Below are 25,184 nucleotides of genomic sequence, written 5' to 3'. Positions count from 1 at the left end.
GTTCACCAAGGAACCAAGTAGAATTTATGAACTAGATATTCTCTGCAATGGAAAAGAATTACTTGTAAACTTATCAGGTTTAGAGGCAAAGAACTTAGATACTGTTAGTAGGTGTGCAGTCCTGCATCTTACTTAGATACTCTGCTCTCTTTGGTCCCCACATTTAAGACAGTTCCACATATCTGCAGTAAAGACAATCCAAAATTTCTTCCAGCTTAAATATAGTTTCTAGAATATATTTTATTTATTTATTTATTTATTTATTTAAGTTTATGCAGTCTGTATTCCACAGTAAAAGAGCACACTAAGGCAGAAATGGTATAAATGACTCAATGCTGTTTACCACTCAGTCTGCTGCTTATCTCCTTGCTCATTGTTGGGGATAGTTATATGATCTGTGTCAAATTCATTCTGCAGCTGTCAGTTCCTGGAAGCCTATAAACAGGCAGGTAAGATTTCTAGAGGGCAGATAACCACATCACTAAGACAACTGCTCTAATTGGCATAATCAGTACAAGAAATGAAGATTAAAAGAGCATGAAAATAGAATTACTTTTGTACCCCTTAAAAGGAGGCAGTGATGGGCTAGCATTTACTAGCTTGCAGCTGACTCTGCTGAACTTCCCTGAACATAAAAAGGTGCATTGTAATCTCCAAAACCATCCATCTAGCATCTTCCAGATGCAGAAAGGAAAGGGAAAAAAAAAAAGAGTGGGATTGCTGTTGTTCAGAAACATTTATATCTGACTTGAGGATTCTACAGAAATGTTAGCCCTTGGTGAAGGTGCCCCAGTCAATTTAACATCTCTGCACACTCCATTTTTGTGTTTGTCTGTGCCTTGAATTTCACTGTCCCCTTGCTTTTCTTCTTCACTAGACTGAAGGGTTTTAAATCTCTCTGAAATTGGTATACCTTTGGATATTGCTTGAAAGTAGCTACAGTGTGAGTAGACATGAGAGACTGACAGTTAAACACATATAGTAATCAGCAAGGGCAGGATTTAATTGCAGCTATTTTTACTGGTTGAACACCCCTCCATATAATGATATTTTATATTCAATTATATTTATAATGTTCTGGACAATCAACATATGGTAAAACTTAAAAGTATAAGCATTGAATTTAACACAGATTTGATCTGTCCCTTCTTCCTTTGCTGGTCAGATGCTTTTATTCCTTTCTCTACAGGAAACAGTTTCAGAAATGCAACTCTGGATACAGGAGCAGATATCTTCCTATGTTTACTCCTACTAATTATTGGAATTTGAGGATGCATTAAAGGCTGTCATGTGAAATGTTGAATTACTTCTGTTTCCAAAACCTTATTTTTACTTGAGAAATTCAGGAAACTTGCTGAAGCTGTATTACTGTGTGGATGAATACATATGGCTTGTGACAGGTTAGATAAAAGACAATAATTTATGCCTGTGTTGAATGTAGATTGCTAAGTCCCCTTCTTTTCTCTCAAGTAGAAAATTTCTTCTCCTTATCTTTCATGGTTGATTTTTAAAGAATTATGTTTTTGAAGCTTTAGGTGTCATTGTTTTGTCTTCTTGTGACACGTAGGAAAAAATTCCAAACTGAACCAAAATTAGAATTGTGCTAAGCCATATATAATACGGAGCAAAATTTTTTGCAAAACTTAAAACAATATGTTCTAGAACACAGATTAAATAAGGAGCTGCAACAGAGGCTAGTGGTTCTCAAAAATGAAGAAATGTTAATAAAACTTTGTCTGAAAAAAAAAACTAGAACCTGGAAAACAAATGCTTAGGTTGCTACCACTTGCATTTGGCAAAAGTTCAGAAATCACTTCTTCCAACAAATTTAATGATTAGTAAAGGTGAGAATTCCTGCGGGCATTGCTCTTAGGGTGTTTTTGGAAATTTAACTTTGTTGCAAAATATCTATTTTGGAATGCTATTAATTCACATCTAAATAATCTTAAATGGGACTCTTGATATGTCTTGTCTTGCAAGATGATGTAAAAGCTTGAGTGAATTTCATGTGTTCAGATTTCAAAGAATGGGACCTATTAGATCACTTTGGAGTCTACCAGTGTTTGTGATAAAAGAGAGACTATCTATACTACTTAAACTGTGTCAGACTAGTCAGAAAACTCATGTCTTGAAAATTTAGGATGTCAGTTTTAGTAATTTTTTTTTCTTGAGTAGCATAGTCATCTCTAGTCACTAAAATAGCTAGTCTCAATGATATTGTGCTGGCTTGATTTTTTTACTCTGCCTACCATATGAGTCTTTTTATATACCTTCTAGTTGGGAAGAAATTTAATTTCTCTTCAACATTACTTCCATTGTTTTTATTTTGCTGCAATTTTCTTTACACTTGGAAAAAAATTGTCTCTAATGTACAGTTTTTAGTCCTTGTCTTTCTGTGATTCACCTTTTCTCTGTGCCTTTTATAGCAATGAAGGAATAATGCAGTTTTTCTTCATAGAGGCCAGAATCTTCCCAAATTCTGATGCAGACAAATATAAAGAAAAGTACTACTGATGATTACATGTTTTTAAATACATTCCTAACACTATTCATTTTCACAGTCTGCTTTTCCTGAAAAATCCCATTTTTGTAGTATTGGTAAAATAAACAAAGAAAAGTATTCATAACATTTAAAAAAAACCTTAAGAGCTTGAAGTAGGACCTTTTTACTCTTTTCACTTGTTTTTGTTTTTCACTGGTGATACACCAAAGCCTTTGCAATGCTCTGTGCCAGTCACCTTTGCTGGATAACCTTCTTGCTCCTTTGCCAGTAGCAGATGGAGTTCAGTCCTAGCATTGAGATCTGGGGCACTCTTGGAGTTGGTGACTAACCTGAGCTCTGGAAATTATTTATTTTAGAGCCTTTGTCAAATTACATAACTGTGAATAGTCAGTCTTAAGTGCCTAAATATGAGGATGAGAACTACTATCAACCATATTAGTATTTACAGGAATTATTATATGGTACTGTTTTTGTGGGTTTGATTGATGGTAACTCTGGAAACAGATGCTTTGGATTCTTTGGGGGTTTTGCCACTCCTTCTTTAATGAAAGAATTGAAGGTTTTTCATAAAACCATGGGTGTTGTCAAAATTTTGACTTTCCTCAGTAGAACTCATCCCAGATGTGTAGGGTGTTTATATAAAACTGGTACTTAAAACTCATGAGCAGATACACCATGGGAGGTTCAGGATGCAGCAGTTCAGAATGAAAGGAGTCTTGATTCACTCACCCTGGAGTGTCTGCTCTTGTTTCTGACAACATTTTCTCTTCCAACCTGTACAGATATGGAATTAAGGTTCTTTGACACTCTCTCCAGCCATCCCAAAATCACAACCTTTCTGCTTCTGCCAAGAGAGGCTCCAAAACATTTGGCTCAACTGTTTTGAGCACATAGCCATGATCTTCACTAGCAAATTAAACACATGGATGCTAAACTGAGCAGTTGACACAGAATGAGACACACGTGAGCTAATAAGCATTTCAGTCCCCAGAACTGGGATAGCTGCACCCAATTCTTAAGTCAAATTGGTCCTTGGAAAAGTCTGACTGCAGAGCTGTGCCAGGGCATAGCTTGGGAGAGCGTGGGTCACTACAGGTGGAAAATGCATGCCCAGAGCTGTACTCACAGCTCGCTGGTGCAGAAAATCACATTCTCAGTTATTCTCCAGTTTTCAGTGTAGGTGCAGCCTGAGAGAGTTTGTAAAAGTGATATTGTCATCATACCTCTTTTAGTAATGCACTCCCTATATTTTTTGTGACTCTTTACATGGAAGTGCTTGCAGGGTTCATGTCTTAGGGTTATTAATGAACCTGGGGATTGCTGGAGAAGAGGGTGAGAACCTCTGACATTCATCTAAAATCAAAGATTGTTTCACCTGCTGGCAACAGCTCTTTCTTCAGGTAGCAGCATAAGCCTTATGCCATAAACTGTGCTCTAGAAAGTATTTCAAAGCCATCCCAAAGTCCTCACATAAAATAGTTTCTCTCCTGTTTTTATTCTTCAGTCCACTGTCCTATGGCACAAGAAGATGCCATAGGAATTGGGAATTGCAGTAGACAGATAAGCATTATCCAGAAGGCTTTCTCATAAAAGGCAAGGCCTTCTCACTAAAAAATACTATAATACTATGATGTCTGTCATGTTTTTTTTCCCAAATCTCAGAGATGAAATTATCTATGCTTTATCCTGCAATATAAAAAATCTATCTCTAATGGATGACATATTTTTTTTTAAATAAATTGAAATTTAATGTAGATTGTTATACTGTACTAGTATTGAGAAATCTAGTCAGGAATAGATCCATGGGTGATACTTGAAACTCATGGTATGAAGAAGTGATGATCTAGTAAGAGAGAGAAATGTTCACAGAGAAGATGCCCTGCATTGTGCCCAGTAAACTAAATTAAAAGGCAATATAGTTACAGTTTCCTGAGGTTTAAAGTGTACCAAGAAGGAAAAAGAAAGTATTGTAAGAAGGAGAATCTGGAAAATATTTCTGGGACATGAAATCTGAGCTCTGTGCAATGTGTAAAAAGGAGTGTCTTTAGACGAGAAGACTAGTGACTGAGCTTAGAGCATAGTAAGTTGATGACATGACAGAGGACTGAAGAAATAAAGGCTGATTATTAGGTTTTGATTTATGAAAAGAATAGTTGAAGGAATATATGGAGTAAAATTTATATCTAAATCTAATTTCCAACGTATTTTGATCATGAGCTAGATTGCAAATGCTTTTTTCATGTGCATGTTAGTGATAGCAGTCATATCATATATGCTGTGTGGTTCAGAGGAACTTTTTGCAGTCTGATGCCAGAATACTGATGTGAAGTATTACATTTGTTTGGCACCAGCATACCTGGGTGTGTCTGCTTTCACAAATGCATTTAGAGGTGATAATGCCCCTGAGCACATTCATGATTATAATTCCTTGATTAGCTTGCTATTTAGGAAGATTACCATAGATGCCAAGGCAGTATAAAAAAAAGATCATTTTTTCCTGGGTGAGTTTGATGAAGTGTGATAGAAACATCTACCTTTTAATTCAAATGTCTAACCTGTTGCATTGCTCATGCATATTACTTGGGAATTCCTTGCACAGTTGCTATCAGTTCTCCAGCACCCAAATGCCCTGGGATTTGCAAAATATCTTTATTCCTCTTCTGCAAAACAATTTTAATAGCTTCAGGTCTTTTCTTTTTCATCCCTGCTAGTTTCTAATCATAGAGAATATACTTCCTACTAGATGTCCTCACAAGGACTGAAACTGGGATGAAGAGCCTGAGGACATTTGTCTGTCTCTCTATACTTGCATTTTAGCTTAAAATTAAAGCTCTTTGTCATTTCACTCTTTTTATAATCTTCTCTCCTAAAAGTCCCCAAAGTGGAGAATGCTTTCTCAGTAGCACTGTCTGCATGGACTGTTAAGGCTACCCTTCAAAACACACAATTCACTTGCCAACTACAGCAAGAACCTGAGGGCTGGTATTCTTCAGAGACAGAGGTGTCTGTGTGTTGGATTGTGCCTTCTAGATCATCACAAAATGCACCAAAATGTTGAAAGGTAGATCAGCAGTCCAAGAGAAGAGCTGAAATTGTAATAATTCAAGCAGGTCAGAGTAGACTGCAAATGCAGATAGCACTTACATGTTTTATATACGAATATATAAACCAATTTGTGATCATGAAATAGAGGTTCCTCTGGGATCTCACTGTCCACACTTAGTAGCAGATTTTAGTGCTCAGAATTATGCCAAGGAGTTTAGATCAAATCTTTTGTTTTCAACACATTTCACAACTATTCAGAACTATTGCCCAATGCCATAATTGATAAGTTTAGTGTCTAGAAACCAGCTGCTATTTGCATAATTTACTTTCTCTCATATCAAGACAAGTTTTTACTGGTTTGTTTGTTTTTTTAATTGCAGACCAAACTACTCTTCTGTCTCCTAAATATCATTTCTCAAAAGCCTTGAAAGATTGCAAATAAAATGGCTATTGTTATATTGCCTGTCTACATTCATGTTTATTATTTCTTCCCCAATCATTCTTTTATTGAATATGTTCCTGTTAGTTTAGTTTATGTTAACTGAAGTTTTAGAAAGCATTACAAAAACATCCATTAAAAAAAAAATTATGCACAGTAGGATTTCAATTCAGCTGATTTACCTTTTGCAATATAGACTGATTTTTAGTAGTGACTTTGGATCAAATTAGTTCATTAAAAACATGGCTTTTTTTTTTTTCATTTGTGAAGATGTCGGAGTTAAGTTGATCTAGTGGTGCTTTGGACTTACGTTGATCTAGTGATGCTTTGGACTCTCATCCTTGCCTTATTTTTCTCTCCTCTTCTTAGTTTCCATTTCAGCCACACATCTCTGTTGTTTCTAGCAAGAATTATAATAACAAGAAAATCCTGTTTTCTGCTACTGTTGTGTCCATACTTGGAGGTGAGGACACAAGAATCCTGATCAGGGGCTCTGACTGCAGTTAGGGCACAGAGCATTTATTTCTAAGCCATCTCCTGTTCTGTATACACTATTTCTCTGTTCAGTCCAAAATTTCAAGGATACTCCCATAAACACAAAAGTGGTCATGTAAGGTCGGAAAATTCCAAAGAGCAACTCTTTATGAGCAGCTCTTGCTGATCCTCTGCTGTTAGCTCACCATGGAAACAAACCATGCTGGAGCTTCATGATATTCAGTTTATGAGAACATGGTGTTATTTGAAATGGAGCAAGGTGTTAGACATCACAGTAATCCGAACTTGGCATGCTTTCATAGGAGCCACACAATCAAATAAAACACGGCTGTGAGACACTTCTAAAGATCTTCTGTGTCCCAGAGCAGAATTGGTTCTCTTAACTGTTCCATACGACAGTTCTTGAACAGTTTCAAAGATAATGATTTTGCAGCATGTACACAATTTATTGTACTCCTCCATTACTCTGCCATAGGAAAGTTTCTTAATAAATTTAATTAAATCTCCCTGGACTCAGTTTGAGGTCATTTTTGCTTGTGTTTCCCTTTCAATACAATTAATTTGTTCTGTGCAAGAACTTGCTGGTGACTGTTGCCTCTTTTGGGTTGGAGTTCATTTCTGTTTTTATGATTAGACTTCTGCCATCCCATATATTGGATATTCTCATTAACATCATTATTACCATTCTTATCTGGCTACTGGTGAAATGATCCTCCTCTTTGAACCATTGTGTCCCAAGCTGGATACATTTCACTAACTGAGTCTTTAGAAGGTTGAGGAAAGTAGACCAAATATCAGTTTTGTATGGCACTTTTCTTTTTATATCCCAGTTGCTTTTATCATAATAACATTACAGGATTTTTTTAAACGTCTTCAGTGCATGGTTTTCACCACATCTAAATGTATTAAATTTAAGATTTCTTTAAATTATGCTCTTGTAAGAACTAAAAGTCAATAATTAGAACTATTAAAACTATATAAAACATCCTTTTAATTAATAATATCAAATGTGAAACCCAGTCATGACCTTTTTCTTCTCCACTGATAATCAGCTGGATATTTCAGTAATGGCTTTTGTGCCTTCCTCCCATACACTAAAAGCTTGATATGACCATCTTGATAATATTTCCTTTCATGGTTACAGTCTCATTCCTCTGGATATGGATTTCTAGGGGCAGTGGTAAATCAAATTGTTATCATTCAAATATTTGGAGCCCTTTCAATCAGTGACTCTTCAATGGATATGTAATTTCTCACACTTGGATTGGCTGAAAGAGTTTGATTAGTACAATTACTGTAATTTTATTAATTTTGGTACCATGTAGATCCATTTTCTTTGATAGGTAGTTTTGGTTACTAGCTTGCAAGAAGGGTATCTGGATGAGGAATCTGTGCTTCTGATACTTGGTGTCAGCACTCCTTTACCAGTGAGTGCAGAACGTCATTTACTTGAAAATAAGTTGCAAAGATAGACATATTTCATTCTGGCTTTTAAATGGCTAGGGCTATTTTAGGGTAAAATTGTTTAGCATTTGTTCTTCACATGTTCTTTTACCTCTCTGTATTGCTTAACAAAATTAATCAGTCCTCAGATCTTTCCTCTCAAACTTGAGGTTCTATTTTGGGAATCTTGCTGTTGGCCAGGACAAAATGTTAGAGTGCATGCTTCCTTCTGGTTTGTATCTACCTCACTTCTTGGTTTAGTTTATATCTTGGTGGTGATTTTTTGTTAATAATTTGATTAATAATCTCCCTGTTTAATTCATTGTCTTTAATTTTAAAATTTCCTTTCAGATTCATATCTGTTAAAACTCTTGCCTTCTAACAACCTTCTAACGGTTGCAATGCTTCCTTTGATACTCTTTCTTTCCACTCCCAAAGTTGCTCTGAATTTTGATCTTAATGCACATGGGGCTGCCCTTGATTTAACTTGCATCAGTTCCTTTCTTATTTATAAATTATCAAATCATCTGTTATTCTACCTAAGTCATCACTGCTTTGTTTCTGACTGCTTTAATTGAAAGTAGCCAATAGTAGTTTCACAGCCAATAAGGAAATGTCTACAATTCACAAACTTGAAAGAAGGTTTTTTTTTAAACAACTCCTTTCAAATCCTATGTATGCATTCTACCTATATGCATATTATTATATAAACTTATAGTTATTTTAAGGATTTTTTATTCCTGGCTTCACACATGTGATAACTGCATGGATTGTTTTTTCTTTGCCTGCACACTTAAATAGCTTTTTTATATCAGTTAGCAGATTTTCACTGGAAATAGATCATACAAGTTTTCATGTGGAAGTCTTGTACGCGCCACCATTACCACATTCTTTTCATGTAGAACTAAGAGATTAGCTCTCCTGTTTAACTATTACATGTCCCAGTCTTTTAAAAATCACATCCCATGGAAGAATATAGCAGTGTCAGAATATTTGTGAGCTTGGATTGCTGGCATTTTATGTGTGCACTGTTTTGTTGCTTTTTTTTTAAATTTAATAAATGCAATTAGTCACTGTGTAATGTAAGGAATAGGAAAGAAGTAAGAGTAGATTGTTTGCTTCTGTATGTACAAATGGAAAGTTAAGTTCAGACATGTGGTATGAAAGAAAGGAGATTGTCAGGTTCAAGCACAACTTTGGTGTTGTAAGCCCCCATCTCTCCTAACCCTTGACATTTGCATTCTTCACCTGGTTTGAGCTTTGGAGAATGCATTTGGATTTGCTGTCAGGCACCATGTTAAGCATGGGCTGACATGGAGCCCTAATGACCAATGCAGGCTATGTCTACAGGGAAGACATTCCTGCTAATGCTGCAAGGAATTGAAGCATGTAACTGTTTTGTTTCTCGTTCTTGGTCAGTCAAATAATGGGCAGGGAAAATTAAAGAGTTGTTTTTGCAGAAGTCTTTAGAATCTATTAAATTGGGTTATAGGGAAAGAAGCTAAATTGGCTTTATAAAATGAAATATGTAAACTGTTAATTCCTAGTGCCCTGTATTTATTTAGCATCCTTCACACAGGAAAAAAAAAGGAAGACACTAAACAGAAAAACCCGCAACCAAACAACAATAACAGCAACAACAAAAAAAGCCAAAACAATTAGAGTGAAAAAATTCTGGTAATTAACTATTATTTTTCACAAAACTAGTCTAATTACAAATCAGTCATGGTGAAATGAAAGGTCAATAACTACAGATGCATAATTTCTCTCTGATAGATTGCTGTTTGAAAATAGGTTTATGAAAATTATGTGATTAATTTCCTTTTATTAAACAGCATTATAAGACTTCATGTTGCATTTATCACTTTATTACTGTTACTTTTTCTCTTCAACTGAAAATTAATCCTGGATAACATCAGGATAGAATAGAAGCTCAGGTAGATTGAGGATCCTTTCTTCTGCTGGCATTTGTGTTGCAGGGAAGACCACAAATCTGAATCAAAATCAGAGCCTCAATATACTGAACCTGGCAATATTAGCCTAAGAAAACAAACCACACACACATACCATCACCTTTGCTGCTAAACAACCAACCAACTAACAGCAAAGTGCTTTTGGTCCAAGGAAACAAGAGCCATATCCAGAGATATTCTTATGTTTTCTGAGCTGAAGCACTTGAGGAATGTAAGTATGTAAGTTAAACTGTGATCCAGAATGTCTTTTTCTGCTTGCCCCCAACCCTCAATGTGCTCTGCTGTTTTATTTTGAAATTCCCCAGGCATGAAGAGTTGCTGTTCTGAACAAATGAAGAATTTTCCCAGCCTTGGAAAAGCTGGGCAGCCTAGGGATCCAAGAGCCAGGCAATCATTTGCACAAATTCCTGTAGTGTTAATGTAGCAGATGTTTTCAAACATATTCAGTGTTCATTTAATCCCACCCTTAGGTTGGGTTTACTACCACATTTGGTGGGCATGACCACTTCTTGTCCTCCTGTCTAGCAGCCTGGTGGTGGGAGTACTTGGGATTGTAATACAGTGTCAAAAACTATTGCCTCTTCTTCTGGAGCAAAACATAGTTTCGAACATTTGGATCTCTTCCAGCTTTGTGTTCTACTACTAGGCAAGGCACACTAATCTAGATTAAGAAGACAGAAAAACTTCTTTTTTTTTTTTTTTTTTTTTTTTGCTTGAATATTGGTATAGTCCAATGTTGGGTTATTTGAGTGAAATCCTTCTTAGGGAATATCTGGATTTTTTAAGTAATATATTCCTTGAGATTGGTGCCAACAGCCTTATCTGTTCTATAGGCAAACTCTGTAAAAATTGTTCAGTCTATCTCTTGTAGGTAAAATCAGACAGATTATGTGGCTGGGATTTCTGTTACATACAGGTGGGCTTTCCAGTGTGGCACATTTGTCGTCAATTTTCTTCGTGTGGCTTAGAGAAAAGAGTGTTTCTCACTGGGGAGCATGGGAGTTTGCTTTCTCTATCAAGGCTTCTGGAGAGACTGCTGCTGGAAAGGAGTTGGAACATCTTAAATTCAAGATTCTTTGAATAGTGCTAGCTGCTTTGCTACTCCATTTAAGATTATAAGCTTCTGTGCTGACTGACTCCGATATTCATCAGAGTACTTTCTGGGCTAACACAGTCAGTCAGAGACAAAGGTTTAGCCATATCATTTGAGTGCTATTAGGAGGACTTCAGCAATGTTGTCTTTCAGTCACTATCTTTTGAGGGTTTTGTACAACTATGGGTAATTCTGGGATTCTTGTTGTAAGCCAGCCAGAGAATCGGCCCCAAGCAGGTTATAAAGGGTCAGAGGTTCTCCTGAAGTGTTTTTTAAGTTAAATGTAGCTGTTTAATCATTTGGTTAACTTGTTATTCAACCAGTGCAGAGCAGTTTTTGGCCTTAAATCCAGCTTAGCATGTTGATAGGTTTCGGTTGCATAGTGCTACCAGCGAGATGACTGCCGTTTGACATATTCAGCCATTTGGAAACTTAGATGTTCAGAAACTTATTTTACGTTCAGCAGGAATGTTAGGATATGCAGTCATTTGAAAAAATAAAATAGGTATTCAGAATTAGGAAAGAAAAGAATCTGGTCGACTTCTGGCAAGTGTTTTGGTTATCTGCAGAGTATACACCTCTTGTCAGTATAAATAGGGAGTGCCTGTATAAACATTCTTGTTTCGCCTGTTCCACATAATAGTTTCTTGTATCATATTTCTTTTGACCTCGCTATCTGAAACCAATTACAGGAGATCCATTTGGGCTGCATCTATTTTCATAAGAAGCCCAGGCAGCAGTGTTTTTCTCAGAGATGAATATCAACATCAAATATCCTTCTGAGTGCTTTGTTATTTATGTTTCAGAGAGATTTTGTAGCCTTCAGCTCTCAAGAATGTGTCACGCTGTGCTGTTTATGCATTGACGATATTAATGGGCATAGATGTCATTTTTCATTTTAACGTCTCAAATGCAACAGGCTGATAGGTTAAACATTCCTGGTTTTAAAGGAAGGATATGAGTGACATCTGTTCCCTAAAAATACACATATGTTTATTTTCTAAAAAACAGAGTAATAAACTTACCATCTTTAGGTGACAGCTTTCACTTTATTAAAATGGTAAAACTTTAAAAATAATTTTGAATCACACTTAGATCAAACAGAAGGGTTTGGAATACAATATTAAAGGAAGTTATATCTCCTAGTAATATTGCCAACAAACAGCAAAATCTACTGCAATTTATCAACTTTAATTGTGTGAGTTATATGCAGTTATTTTCATTTCTGTTCTGCTTATGTTTTAGCTATGCCAAAGCTTTGTAGTAAATATTAAGAAGTACCGTTCCCAATAAATATTTTACTAGAAGACACAGTGAGTTCTGGAAACCATATGCTCAAATTTTCCTTCTTATATAGCCATTACTTAAAGCATCATAATGATTTTCATTTACGTAATTAAAATAATTTCTAATCCTCAGTTCTTTTTATTGCTTTTGTCTGCATTGGATTTTTTTAATAGTTTTTCTAATTTGGACAATTAAGGAAAAGTTCCTACTAAATTTGAAACAAACGTTATTGGGAACTAGATACAATTTTGAGTGCCCTAGAATCTGTTCTTTCTTTACTTAACTTGAGGTGGGATTCAACATAAATTTGATTTTTCAGATTTATAAGCGTCTGTTATTTTGTCTTCATTACACTATTTTTAGATCATGAGTTATTGTCAGAGAAATTCATAAATGATACATGGGGTAGGTGTTTACTGGAATTGTAGTTGATAAACTATGAATTTTATAAGATACTTTCGAGTTGTCAATTTGTTTTGCAAAGATTCAATAGGAGCAAATGAATTTTTAGAACTAATGTTTTACAGTCTTATGATCTTCTCTTAGGAATAATGTCAGTAATAATGCTTTGAAATTAGCAGTGTTCGTGAGAGCTTGTTTACCATGTAGCAAAATGTAAAGTGAAGCAGCACACTTGGAGAAAAAAATACTATATGATGACTGCTCTAAGAACAAAGGCTGACAGTGATTTCTCCTTATGAGTTTTAAATCATCTCTGATCTCTTGAAATTGTTTTCTGTTCTTCTTCTATCTCCTGTGTTTACAATAATCTAAACTGCCACAATAAGATCACTGAAGTATTCAGGTAGTCATCATTTATAAGACATTCTGTATTAAAAGATAAGCCTTTACTCCTTTAGAGATATCCCAACCAGCATATATGAATCAAAATAGTTTAAGTAGTAGAGCCTTTTATGCAAGCATATCCTGTTGTGCTGCCTTGCTTTTTCATGAAGTGTGACTCTTTTTGTAGTTAGCTGTAGGAAGTCATACTTTCTTAGGCTCATTCCACAAGAGTATGCTAGCCACAATTTGAAATCAGTCTAGATTAAATCTAAGCTACAGCAGACTATAGTTCTATAATTTTCAAGTACTGTAAATGTACAGATTTACCCAATGCATACTTGCTTGTTTTATTGTATTGTTGTGAAGACACTACTGCTGAGGAAGATGAGGATTTCTGCAACTGCTAAAAATAAAAGATTATTGCTTCAATGTTTTTTTTTTTTTTTGCATTTCCTCTTACTCCATATCTCTTCTCTCATTCTCCTGGCAGTATCACCCCAAGTAGTGAGGTTAGTTTTCCTCTACAGTCTCATGAATTCAGAAGTACAGTAGTTCTCTTGCTTCCATTCAAGTTTTCCTTTTGGAGACCACTAGAGATTAAGGAATACAATTTGCCACATATCTTCTGTTCGTGCTTTTTATCTGTTTTTGGTTCAGCCACTGCAAGAAGTTGGGACCAAATCCTGGTGTCCCTGAAATCAAAAGAATCCTGGTGTCCCTGAAATCAAAAGATACACTTAACTCTGATCTCAGGCAGAGAATTACTGTCCTTTAGGATATGCTCAAGAACTGTGAATGCAGGAGAGATCATGCACCTAGTGGTTCCTTGGTAACAAAATATTTCAAGTGCACTTTTAAATATGTTAACTTTTTGCTTATTTTTGGCAAAGAGAAGGTAGTGCTGTGTGTCTCATTGCTTAGGTTCAGAGGAATGTATACTCTTTGTGTAGCTGACCTGTAATTACCTGAGAATTTGATGAAACAATACAGGGATTGTTGTGGGAATGTCTCCAAATGTTAAAAGTCTGCTCTGCAAACTTTGTACCAGGGCCTTCTATGGGGAGACAAATCAATGTTGTTAGGAGATGGTACTAGTGCATTCACTTTGTTTACTTTGGTTTTCTATGTCTGCCTGCCTTCTCAGAAAACTTGCTTGGAGCCAGACTGTAGCAGCCCTCTCTCTGTCTTTTCATAATTGATCAGGGGATGACTGCCTTCCCTGAGGGTTAAGACGTGGCAACTTTTTCTGTTTGCTCAGCATCTCAATGCAGTAGTTCAAACATTGTTCACACCAGCTGGCAGTGTAATGCCATATGCACATCTTGTCAAAGCAACTGTTGTCATGGATACAAGAAACTATCTTAAAAACCAGCTCATTTGAGTCCAATCAAAATTGTACCTTTCTTTATCAGTTGAGAATCTTTATTATTTTAGGGAACATTGATCAAATGGCATTTGTTGCAGTACATTCCATCTACAGTAGGTTTTAATAACAGAGATAATAGTGTGATGTAAAGCTAGAACTGCTATTTATTGAGCTGATTTTTCTGGGGGGAAAAAATGAGTTCTCCAGGTAGTTTCAGTGGAAATGTTTTGAATCACGTTTTTTGGTTTTCCTGTTTTTTGGGGTTTTTTTTTTTATTTCTAAATAAGTACCACTTTATAACACTTGACATTTTAGAAATAATTTTATAGGGAAAAATAATACAGATTAGCATTCTTCGGGTAGGTAGAATGTTTGATTACATTTCATATGTTTAACTGTATTTGGCTGAGTTGGAATGAAAACGTAAAATAAATGAAAACATCTTCTATTTTGATTGGTATACTGTCATCCCTGAGCCTGATCTGGTTGGTTGAGTAATAATTTCTTTGTTCTCTGATTTTCCTAAGAATGCAAATTAAAACCACTCATTTTTATTTGGCATTAAAACTGTACTCTTTTTTTTTGTCAAAGGAGAGGTTTCTCCTTGAATTGTAAGTACAAAAAGTGTTTTTAATCTTCAATGAATATCCTTATTAATTCACTTTCAAGATAATCTGATGTTGATTTGTCAAATTTAATTACAGCTTCTGGTAACACTTGAAGTCTACTTGCTTTTACTTCAAATTGTAATACGAAAATGCAAATTGAATGATAATTTGCAAGGGAGTGGGCATTTTAGTTGAACACTCAAAGACAAGTTCCTTGTGGAAATGAGGCTATTGATGCAGTTTATGATTTTTCCTCTTCAAGCACTTCAAACAAATTAACTTTATTTCCTGCAGGATTTCATGTACATCCATAAATTCTAGTGAAGTCTTATATATATACTTCCAGAATATTTTTTTTAATGTTTCAAGTAAAAAAAAAAACAACCCTGAAGTCTGAAATATAGCAAATACAAATCGAATAAGAGGGGATTTTGTTCATTCAATCGGACTTTTACCTACAATTAGCAATGAGTAACTGATTTCTTTCTAGGAATTGGTCGAATTTATTTACTTTTTTTTTTTTTTTTTTAACTTTTAGGCACTCCAGGCAGCAAGGCAGCTGCTTTTACAGCAACAGACAAGTGGACTGAAATCTCCTAAGGGCAGTGAGAAACAGAGACCGCTGCAGGTTAGTAAAGTCTCCTTGCTTTTGGGACCTTAATGTCAGGGACAAGTGCCAGGCTCGCTGACACGTGCGGGTGTGTGGCAGTGCCTGTCCTCTAAGGCGTGTGTGTGCATATCCACATGCTGCTGGTCACGGGCTTCTTACTCTGACTTCACAGGGAAAAACCACTGCAGGATACAAAAGCCTTTTGTGGCTGTACATGCTTAAAAGGTCTGAGACTAAGTCTGAGTTCAGTAACTGTGGCACATTAATTCTTTATAGACATGTTACAAGATTGGTATGTGACTTTTATACGGACGTGGTTTAAGTTGTAAAAGTATGTTAAGACTAGGAGCAAAACAGTATCTGTGGAAAATAAAGAGAAAAGCTAAATACCTCACAGTTACTATACCTAAGTGACAGAGAAGTGTTCAGAAACTTAAATAACACAAGTGCATGAAATTATGAAAGCTGCTTCTGCCATTAAAAAAAAAATGTAGTGAAATTTCATGTTAGGATGTAGTTGGGATTTGGATTGTGAATGAGTAAACAGAAGTTCTGCTATTGAATAGTTCTTTAAAATGCATTAGTAAAAACATGAAGAGAGTTTTATTCCTAGGAAGTTTTATCAGTATGGTATTTTATGAGGTATCAATCATTTAATCCTAATGCAGAGTTCCATATCAAATTGTGTTCTGCTGACAAAAATGTTCTGTCTTGTATATAAACCAAATATGGGTGCTTAACTGCAGAATTACAATTTATTGCAGACAATTTTATTTTGTTTAGGAAATTAAAAAAGTATAAATCCTACCATTCTCTTCCTCATATCTATTTTTCTGGGTGTGCATTTATTCTCTCAGGACTTCCCCTGTTTTCTGATGGAGTAGGGTATTTTTATCTCATTTTTTGTTTTTTTCATGCATAATGGAGGACCCCAGGCACTAGAATGTATTTTGTTTCTCCACCAGGGAAATGTTGTGAAATTTGTTCACTTGTGCAATTTCTGAATGTGATTCACATTGTCTCCTTTTCTTTGTGAGACTTGGTAGAGCAGTGGTGGACACAGCAAACAGTTCCACATTCCTGATCAGCTCTCTTCAAATACACTTTTAAGGTTTTATTTTTTTGCTCAGAACCAAACAAGAATTTAGGAATATGATTAAAGAAAATGGAAAAAAGGAAAGCGTGACATGATGGCATCCTGCCGTACTGTAGTTGTAGTCCATTCCTGGCTGAGGCTGAGTCCTGGGACCCTCTCAACCTCCCACTCTTCACCCCTGACTTTGCTTTGTAAGTGCAAATTCACATTTGCTTTGTATCAAACACCTTCTGCACTGAAGGCACATAAGAAGAGTAGCCATAAAGGTAGAAGCTTATAAACTATGTGGGTTTTTTAAGTTTTCAAAGTGGAATTAGTGACCTTGAAGGGTTGAACCATGAAAACGATTTATTTAATGAATATTGTGAAAGTGCTTCATTCTGCTAGCTCCTCATTCTGAAAGATAGCATGGGTTGTATAAGGAGTGTGCAAGATCCATCTAGCTCTGTGTTCTGTCTCTAAATTGGCCCGCACCAGGCAATAAGGAAAGTATGTGAAACAGGCATAAATAATGGTATTTTCCCAGTATATGTTCTCCATATTTTTTCTTGCTTTAATCCTCCACCTTTTAATCCAGCACAGTCCAGGAGCTACTGACTTCTCTTTTCACATTCTCAAACTTTGAAGTCTGGGGGTGCACTGTTTGTGGTAGGCTTTGTTGAAATGATAGAAAATTATGTTTGGAGTCAAAGACAGATCCCAGAGGATGATGAGATGAAGAGAGGGAGTCTTGTGCTTTCATGCTCTTAAAGCACTAACTATGGCCTGGTGCCCTTTAAATGCTAGGGCTTGATGTGTTGGTGCTGTATCACTTGTTTCCCAGGAGGCACCAGCATCTCATGAGTCGCATTTGAGAGGTAGGAAGAAGAAAATAAAGCAAACAGCTTTATTTTCAGAATTGTTACATGTGCCCTAAAGTCTAGATTATTGCTTATGTTTCCAACTTTTTCTTTCGTCATCAGTGTGTACATAGTGTCTCTTATTGGCCTTGAACACTTCATTTGGTTCATTTTTAAGGGGGAAAAAAAATGGAATTTGCTCCCAGACTTTAGTTTTATCTATCAAATATCATGTAAATTCAGGTATGAGCACAAGCTACATTTTAGCTTTCTTTTTTAGTGAAAAGAATGTATAAACGTTTTGGACATGAGTCCTTTGAGCTTTTCTACTTCTGTCTCTTACTGTTCATTGTTCATCATGTAGTGGGAACTCACATTTTAATCTTTGTTTTGCCTGTTTGACCAAATACTGTCATAAAATTGTACAGCATTATTATTTCCTTATGGCAAATTCAATGATAACTTTGGCCAAATTCTTCTAGCAGTAGAAATTGCTAAATTTGTATAAGCTTTATAAGACAAAATTGAAGATTATAAGGCAAAAATACTTGTACTTGTGTTTGTGATTGAGAAAACAGACTTCTTCCAATATTTAAAATACTTTTGAATTAGTGCATATCTAATTTCCTCCATTTCAGAGCAATTTACTAATCTGGCAACTGTGGATATGTTAGAATAGATTTATAAATCTAGTAAAAATGCAATAAAACCTTTAAAACCAGCTCACACATCTGCAAGCAAATGTGGCTATTAGGTAAGCCTTGCCATGCATCTCATGTTCTGTAGTTTGATGTAAAATATTCTATTGTTTGATGAGACAAAGAGGAAAAAAGCCTAGTATTTATTTTAGTGGCCATCTTTTTTGGGGGGGAAAGTAGCATATGGTTTTTTTATGTATGTTCTCTTTGTTGTTTCATAATGCATCAAGTATTTTAGTGACTTACAGCACCTACTAGCTAATCAGCAAGTTGAAAGCTGATTGAAGAAACCTTCAAATTTGTGTCCTCAACTTTACAAAAAGAGGGTGTTGGGTAAGTCGTCATGTTCTACTGTGCTTTACTGAGGGGATGTCTTTAGGGGAACTGCTGAAATTTTCCTAGAATAATTTGAGTGTCTTTTGTATCCTCATGAAAAGCCTTTACAAATGTACCACTAGCTATGTGATCTATTGCAAAAGTGCAGAAGTTTTTGTTTTAGTTTCTTGTGCAAAAGTTACATTTAAGTAATAGTTATCCTGTATTTTCAGGACAGCAGGCTTATATTTGGATTGAAAGTTAACAGAATACCTGCAAAAATTGCTGGTTTAGATAGACGCTTGTCTTGATCTACTATTACTTTCATTTACATTTGTCTGGGTTTCACACTGCAGATGGCATAACCATTAGCATGTCTTATGTAAAACAGAAGAGGAGAAACATCCCTTTTGACAAGCTTGAGTACCAATTGTGGTAGTGATTTTACTTTCATGTATAGATATCCGAATAAATGTATTTGAAATATGTTTATATATGCCATTCATTACACTGATGCACCAATTGAATGGGTCCAATCAGTACATACATTGATTAATGACATACTGCAAAATAGCTATGGAGGGTTTGTGATCAGAGTTGAGGGCAATGTTAACCTGAATATGATGAGATAATAGCATTTACTATTTCACTGTGCATCCAGTAAAATATTGCTGTAGTAAGATTAAGATTTTTGTAGTGCTATTTTTTGTTTCAGAATATTTTTATTTTCTGTAGAATTGGTTATAATGGTAATCCATGGTGAAGCTTACTAATTGCTTTCAAGGATTTCTCTCCTTATCACAAAATTTCCATGGTAGGCATAACAGGAAAAAAATGTTTCCTTGGCTCTTAGAACATGTAGTTCCTTCTCCTGGGGCAGAAAGTCACTGTCCTTAGAGCCACTGAAGAACCTGGTATCATCTAGCCTGAGTTTTAATACTGGCAGCTTTGTTTTCATGTAACATTTACAGTCATGAGCAAGAGTTGAGGTTCTTGAAGAGCTGTGAGAGCGCAAGCATAACCCAGAGGTAAATGCTGTCAATTTTCTGCCATTGGTGGGTATTCGTGTACAGCATTGCAATTGTTTCCCTTCCAGGTAGTCAGTCTCTATGCTGAGAGTAATCTGTCCATGATACACATGCTGTTGTTGTCTGCATAGAATGGTGATATGCAGTTATAATTCTATTTGTTTGCCAAGTTGTTTCTATTCCCAGTAATGTCTCTAAAGGAGTAGTTTTCTTCACAGAGTCAGACTGTGAACATCATGTCGATGAGAATAAATAGATAATTATCTTCAGCCCCATAGTTTATTATATCTACAATGAATTGGTTAGATATTTTTTCCTTCAGGCTAGGAGATTTGTTGTTTCAACATCAGTACAAATGCATTCTATAAGAGGATGGCATGTCATGAAATCATGACTCCTGGAATCAAAGGGTTAATCTCAGTGTGTACCAAGCCAGTTGTATAAATATCATGCTGTATGGAGTGTTGAGTTGTTATGGTAAGCTTTGTTTATTTAGCATAAGCACTTCACTGAAGTGTAATAATTTGATAAAATTTGGGAAATGTATGCACTTAAGTTAATTTACTTAATTTTTATTTCATTGGTGAATACCATCAGAAGAACCATTTTTTTTAAAGACACTCAAAATGCAAAAATTTAGCATGAAAATTTAGCATGAAAAGATATTCACAGTCTCTTTTAACCCACTCTTCATGCTTTACTCTCTTCTAGTTTGGTCATCTCCCTTTGGATCCTCATATGGGCCTGAGTTTAAAATTCATTGCACATAATAAATAAGCAAACATATCATTAATATTGTAACCTTTAGTTACTTTTTTTAAACATATATAAGGACTTGATGAGAGATGAGAAATAGGGAACGTGGGAAAAAAGAAGCAAACCCCACAGCTTTTAAATTATATCCTCTGATTTAATGCACTTTGACTTCAACCGTGCATGCTTAATATCAGTCAAAAAGTGCCATTTTAAAAACAGAAAAAAAACTTGTTATGGTTGTAACTTAGAGAGTTTTCCTTGCATTACATTGAACAAAAATAGAAATAAATCTAACTGGTTTAAAACTCTTTTTTTTCCATGAACTGCACGTTACATATTTCTGTTTATCTAATGCATGCTGCTAAGCATAAGAAGTAGGAGGATTTTGTAGATGGTAGAAAACACTGATATAGAAAGATTCAAATGCATAATATTTAGTGTAAGAGGAGTGTAGTGATAAACAGTCTTTCTCCCTCTCGTGTATAATTCTAGGGGAAATGTGTGGCCTACATATAAGCAAACATTGAGGCTTGGGGTAAATTAAATTTGGAAGATAGCTGCTGGAAAATCGTAAGTCCCATTTTCCCTTGTAAGTCTATTCGGAGGAATATGCAGTTATCCTCTGACGTGCAGAAATTTGCATCAGTAATACCCACTCTAAAGACAAGGATAACCCCAAGAGATGGAAAGAAGGCAAGGAGTTATTTTTACGTAAGTTGCAGGGGGAAGGGAAAGGAGAAATATCCATGATCAAGCCTATGTGGTGTAGAAAACAGGAGTTCCATTAAGGAAGAGGTATAAGTACAATAATAAAGAAAAAAAAGAAAGAAACTTTTTTTTTTTTTCATTTACAGTGGAAGTGTCAGTATCAAAAACTTGCTGGGAAGTTCTTACTTATATAGATAAAACTTGCTCCAAAGACTTACATCCTCTCTTTGACAACCTTGTCTGCTCATGAAAACCCATATTTTGCATAGTGTTCCGTGTTGCTATAAAACCTTCTAATAACAGATTTACTTTAAGTCACATTTTACTCTTGAAAACTCCCAGTATTTAAAAAATTAATCTACTAAGAAAGTGGCACTAGTTAGTATGGTTTGCTTTTTAGTTTAAAGTATATGTGCATCACCTTGAGCAGTTATCTCTTATTGTCATTTTCAGGAGTATAAAATATTCCGGCTAACCTTATCTTTTAAACATGGGAAAATTTTACTTATCACTTTTCTAACAGAATTTAGCACATAATAGATTAATCTGTATCTAATGGAGACAAAAACCCCACAAACAACTAGGTGATGCAGAGATCACCGCTTTATCCTGACAATATTGTTGTAATATTATAAAATATTTTGAGTTCAGAGGAAAGAAGTATTATGCAAGTTCTGTTTACAGGTATTGAATGTGCAGAATACTAATTAGGATTATTATGTGATCAGGGATTTCAAGAGGCATTTTAATGTTGAACACATGTCTGTGCAGAATCTGATGTGTCAGTCTGTTACTATGACTGTCCAGGAATTATTGCCTGCATCACTGGAACATCTTTCCCTTCCCCTTTCTTGTTGATTCTAGTACTTCTGGAGAACTAGGAGTAGAGGGAGAACACACAGTCCAGTTCTCCATTCAGATTCAAAAGGACAAACCTTCAGAGACAGTGTCTAGGTCTTTTCAGAGCAGCTTTTTTATGGCAGACCAGCAAACTCATCCTTCCCCCGCACTAGAATGTGCAGCCTGTCTGACACCAGGAATAATGTTGTGTATGGGATGAGTGGACTGTTTTTTATATTCTGAACTGTAGGAATCCCCAAGGACTACTGAGAAGCTGATTTGCCTTCTTGAGCAGCTGGAAAGCTCTGTCCCCCTGCTGTCCCTCCCAGCACAGCCAACATGCACGGCTGTGACTGCTCCTCTTGGGGCTGTGTTTGCAGTCCCACTGCAGAGCTGGTAGGTGGAGGTTCCCTTGAGCCACTTCTCCAGGCTCTTGCAACAGGTTGGATCAGCCTGATTTCCTTACCAGCTGGCTCACTGCCCAGAAAAGCTCATGAAGAGCTGAGAGGGAAAGTGTGAATGGTTCCCCACTCAGTGTGCAGCTCTATTAATGGGTCTGCTCCCAGGCAGGGCCCTAATTATGCCAGTTTAGGATCTTACCACTCAAGCAAGGCTCTCCTGATACTCTTGAATTTGAACAACACATTAGTGTACGTCGATTTAGAAATTACCAAAGCACAAAAAGACACTAAACAAAATATTGTATGAATGCTGAAGATGAGGGTAGATATTTCAGAACTGTTTCTAGTTAATTTTTTATTAAGGAAAGTTCTTTTTTTTTTCCTTCCCACTCCCCCCAAGCCAAAGGTTTTTCTTTACATGGGGAATTATAAAGTCAAGAAAATTTTTGGACAAAACATAAGTTCTGTGACTAAACAATGAAGGTTTTTCAGTAATAGTAGCATATGCAGCTTTGCACATGAAATTTCATTTTCTCTCCCTGGCCGTTCATGGCATTCCTTGAGCTGATTTCTTCACATACTTTTCAGATTAATTTTGCTTTGTGAGATGAATTATTTTCTAATTGTTAGGTATTATTTTACGATGTCATACTTGTTCAGTTGCTTTACCAAGCAAGCTGACTTTACTGAGGGTGTAAGGAGCCAGCTAATCAGGAATCTGAATGTATGCCAAGATCAACATAGGTGTTAATTTTAGTTTGCCATCACTTGGGATGTATACATGTAAAGCTGTGTTAAAAAGTGTCAAAATGATCCAAATGATCACACAGTACACAGTAATGCTACAGAAGAAAAGCATGTGTGCTGATGAAAAAGCAATCACACAGTCTGGTGGAAAAGCATATCAGCCCATCCTGTTTGGAAGGAGGTTAATAATTGCCACTTTGATGTTCTAGGTCTTTTTATGCCTTCTGGTGCTTCTAATATTTTCTTGAGATAGACAGATGAAGGTCTTATGAAATAGAATAAATGGCAAAAAATTTACTAAACACTACTTCAGTGCTTTACTACTTGATTATGTGCAACTTTGAAAAGCAATTGTATAATAATAATATATACAAAAGGAACTGTACAGTGTTTCAGCAACGTCGATATGCTTCAAGGATCTTACCAAGAACTTGAAGTATAAATGAAGAATGACATTTTCCCACAAGTATTCACAGTAAATCCATTTGTTCAATAAAAATACTTTCTGTCTAATAGGAGAGAAAGCTTCCACAGTATTGAGGAGAACCAATACAGTAACCCAACACGTAAGAAAAAAAATATCAAAATCAACTCTGTACTGGCAGAATTGATTCCTAAACTGATGCAGCTGTAATTTAGTGTGCAGATATCTATGGACTTGATGTTTAGGAATAATCAAATTTCCAAATTTAAGTAAAATATTTCTTAATAGAAGATTTAGGGTGAAATCATAGGCAAAACAATGTATATTTCTGTTTTAAGAACAGAGTAGGACGCCATGAAAATCATTGCTTTAAGGGCATAGTGTCTGAAGGGGAATTAATAATGCAAATTCAGAGGCAAATTGTGATTGATGTTGGTGTATGCAGAAAAATATCCGTTTATTGGAAATGCCTGAACCTATACCCTGGGTAAGGAAGAAAAAATGCCAATCTCCAAGCATTCCATGGCAACAGGGGGCATGTATTTCACCCACGAAAAACAAAATAGGAAGAGAGGGTTTGCAGGAGGACTGGGATGCTGCACAGGATTAATATCTTTCAAAAATTTAATTTAGCAAGTAAATTCTAATAAATGTTAGAATATGCAGCAAAAAATATGGTCATTTGCTAAGAACTAAGAAAATTTGTTTTAGTCTTATGTCTATCAGCTAAATGAAAAAGGAAGAGAGAAGTTCAGTGTTTTGCTCACTTTATGATCATGAATGACCAGAGATAAAAAATAGGTGAGAAAAATATTATCTTAAATTTAAAACCATTTTTCCAATTAAAACTAAATTTCAGTTTTAAAAGAGGTCTTTGAGATATCATCTGGAATAATGAATATATGCAATCCACCTAGTTTCTGGTGGCTTATTGGTATGTTAGAAATTTACTCCATAGAGGTTCTGCTGAAAGACTCAGGATTCTGGTACTGATGCCCTGAATATCCATGGGCTGAAGGTATCTCACTGTTCTGACTGTGACTGGTAGCTTGGCATGCTTGCTGTACACCTAGAGTGAGATTGTGTAAATTCTGGATGCATTTTTATGCTATAAAAGTACAAGAAAGTTTCCTCCAGAAAAGGTGAATACAGGCTGAAACATTGGGATTGCTCTTTGCAATTTGAGTCAAAAAGCAAACTTTATAAATTAAGAAATATTTGTCATATTTCTTTAAAAGAGTTTTAAATATGGTAACATGCAACTAAGGTAAGCATGAAAGAACTATGGAAAATAAAGTTTTTCACAGTGCAGAGAAAAGAGCTCTGGAACACTGTTCCAGTAGAAGCACTGGAACCAATAGCCACCAGCCATATATTTTGCCTGCTTAAAGTTACAGCTTGACAACTTAGAAGAGGATTTATGTGATGTGAATTAGAGTATTAAAACAAAAACTCAGAAAATCTCTTCTAGTTCTGAAGTGTGGTATTCTTTGTTGTTGCTGTTTTCTTAAAAAAGGTAAAGACTCATTGAAGATATTCTAAAGGGATTTTAATGCCTCCTTAAAGTTACAGAGTTTACCTAAAACACCCCAGAGAAAATGATAGTTTATTATTTTTTCAGAAATAATTTTTATTTTCTGCATATATACATCCTATTGTATGAATAGAAAAGACTGAAGACTAG

At 35.6% G+C, this 25,184-nt stretch overlaps 1 protein-coding gene across 1 annotated transcript in view; it reads left to right on the top strand.

Annotated features, from left to right (window-relative positions):
* The window catches only part of FOXP2 (forkhead box P2), a 341,521-nt gene that overhangs the window by 203,428 nt on the left and 112,909 nt on the right, over window positions 1-25,184 (top strand). Inside the window, exon 4 of the mRNA XM_050969956.1 lies at window positions 15,577-15,666. Coding sequence (XP_050825913.1) covers window positions 15,577-15,666 — 90 coding nt within the window. The remainder of the gene's footprint in view (window positions 1-15,576; window positions 15,667-25,184) is intronic.

The sequence above is a fragment of the Serinus canaria genome, chromosome 1A (assembly GCF_022539315.1).
Source record: "Serinus canaria isolate serCan28SL12 chromosome 1A, serCan2020, whole genome shotgun sequence".
Lineage (NCBI taxonomy): Eukaryota > Metazoa > Chordata > Aves > Passeriformes > Fringillidae > Serinus > Serinus canaria.
Note: the sequence above shows the minus strand (reverse complement) of the source record. Positions and strands in the feature narration are given on the sequence as shown.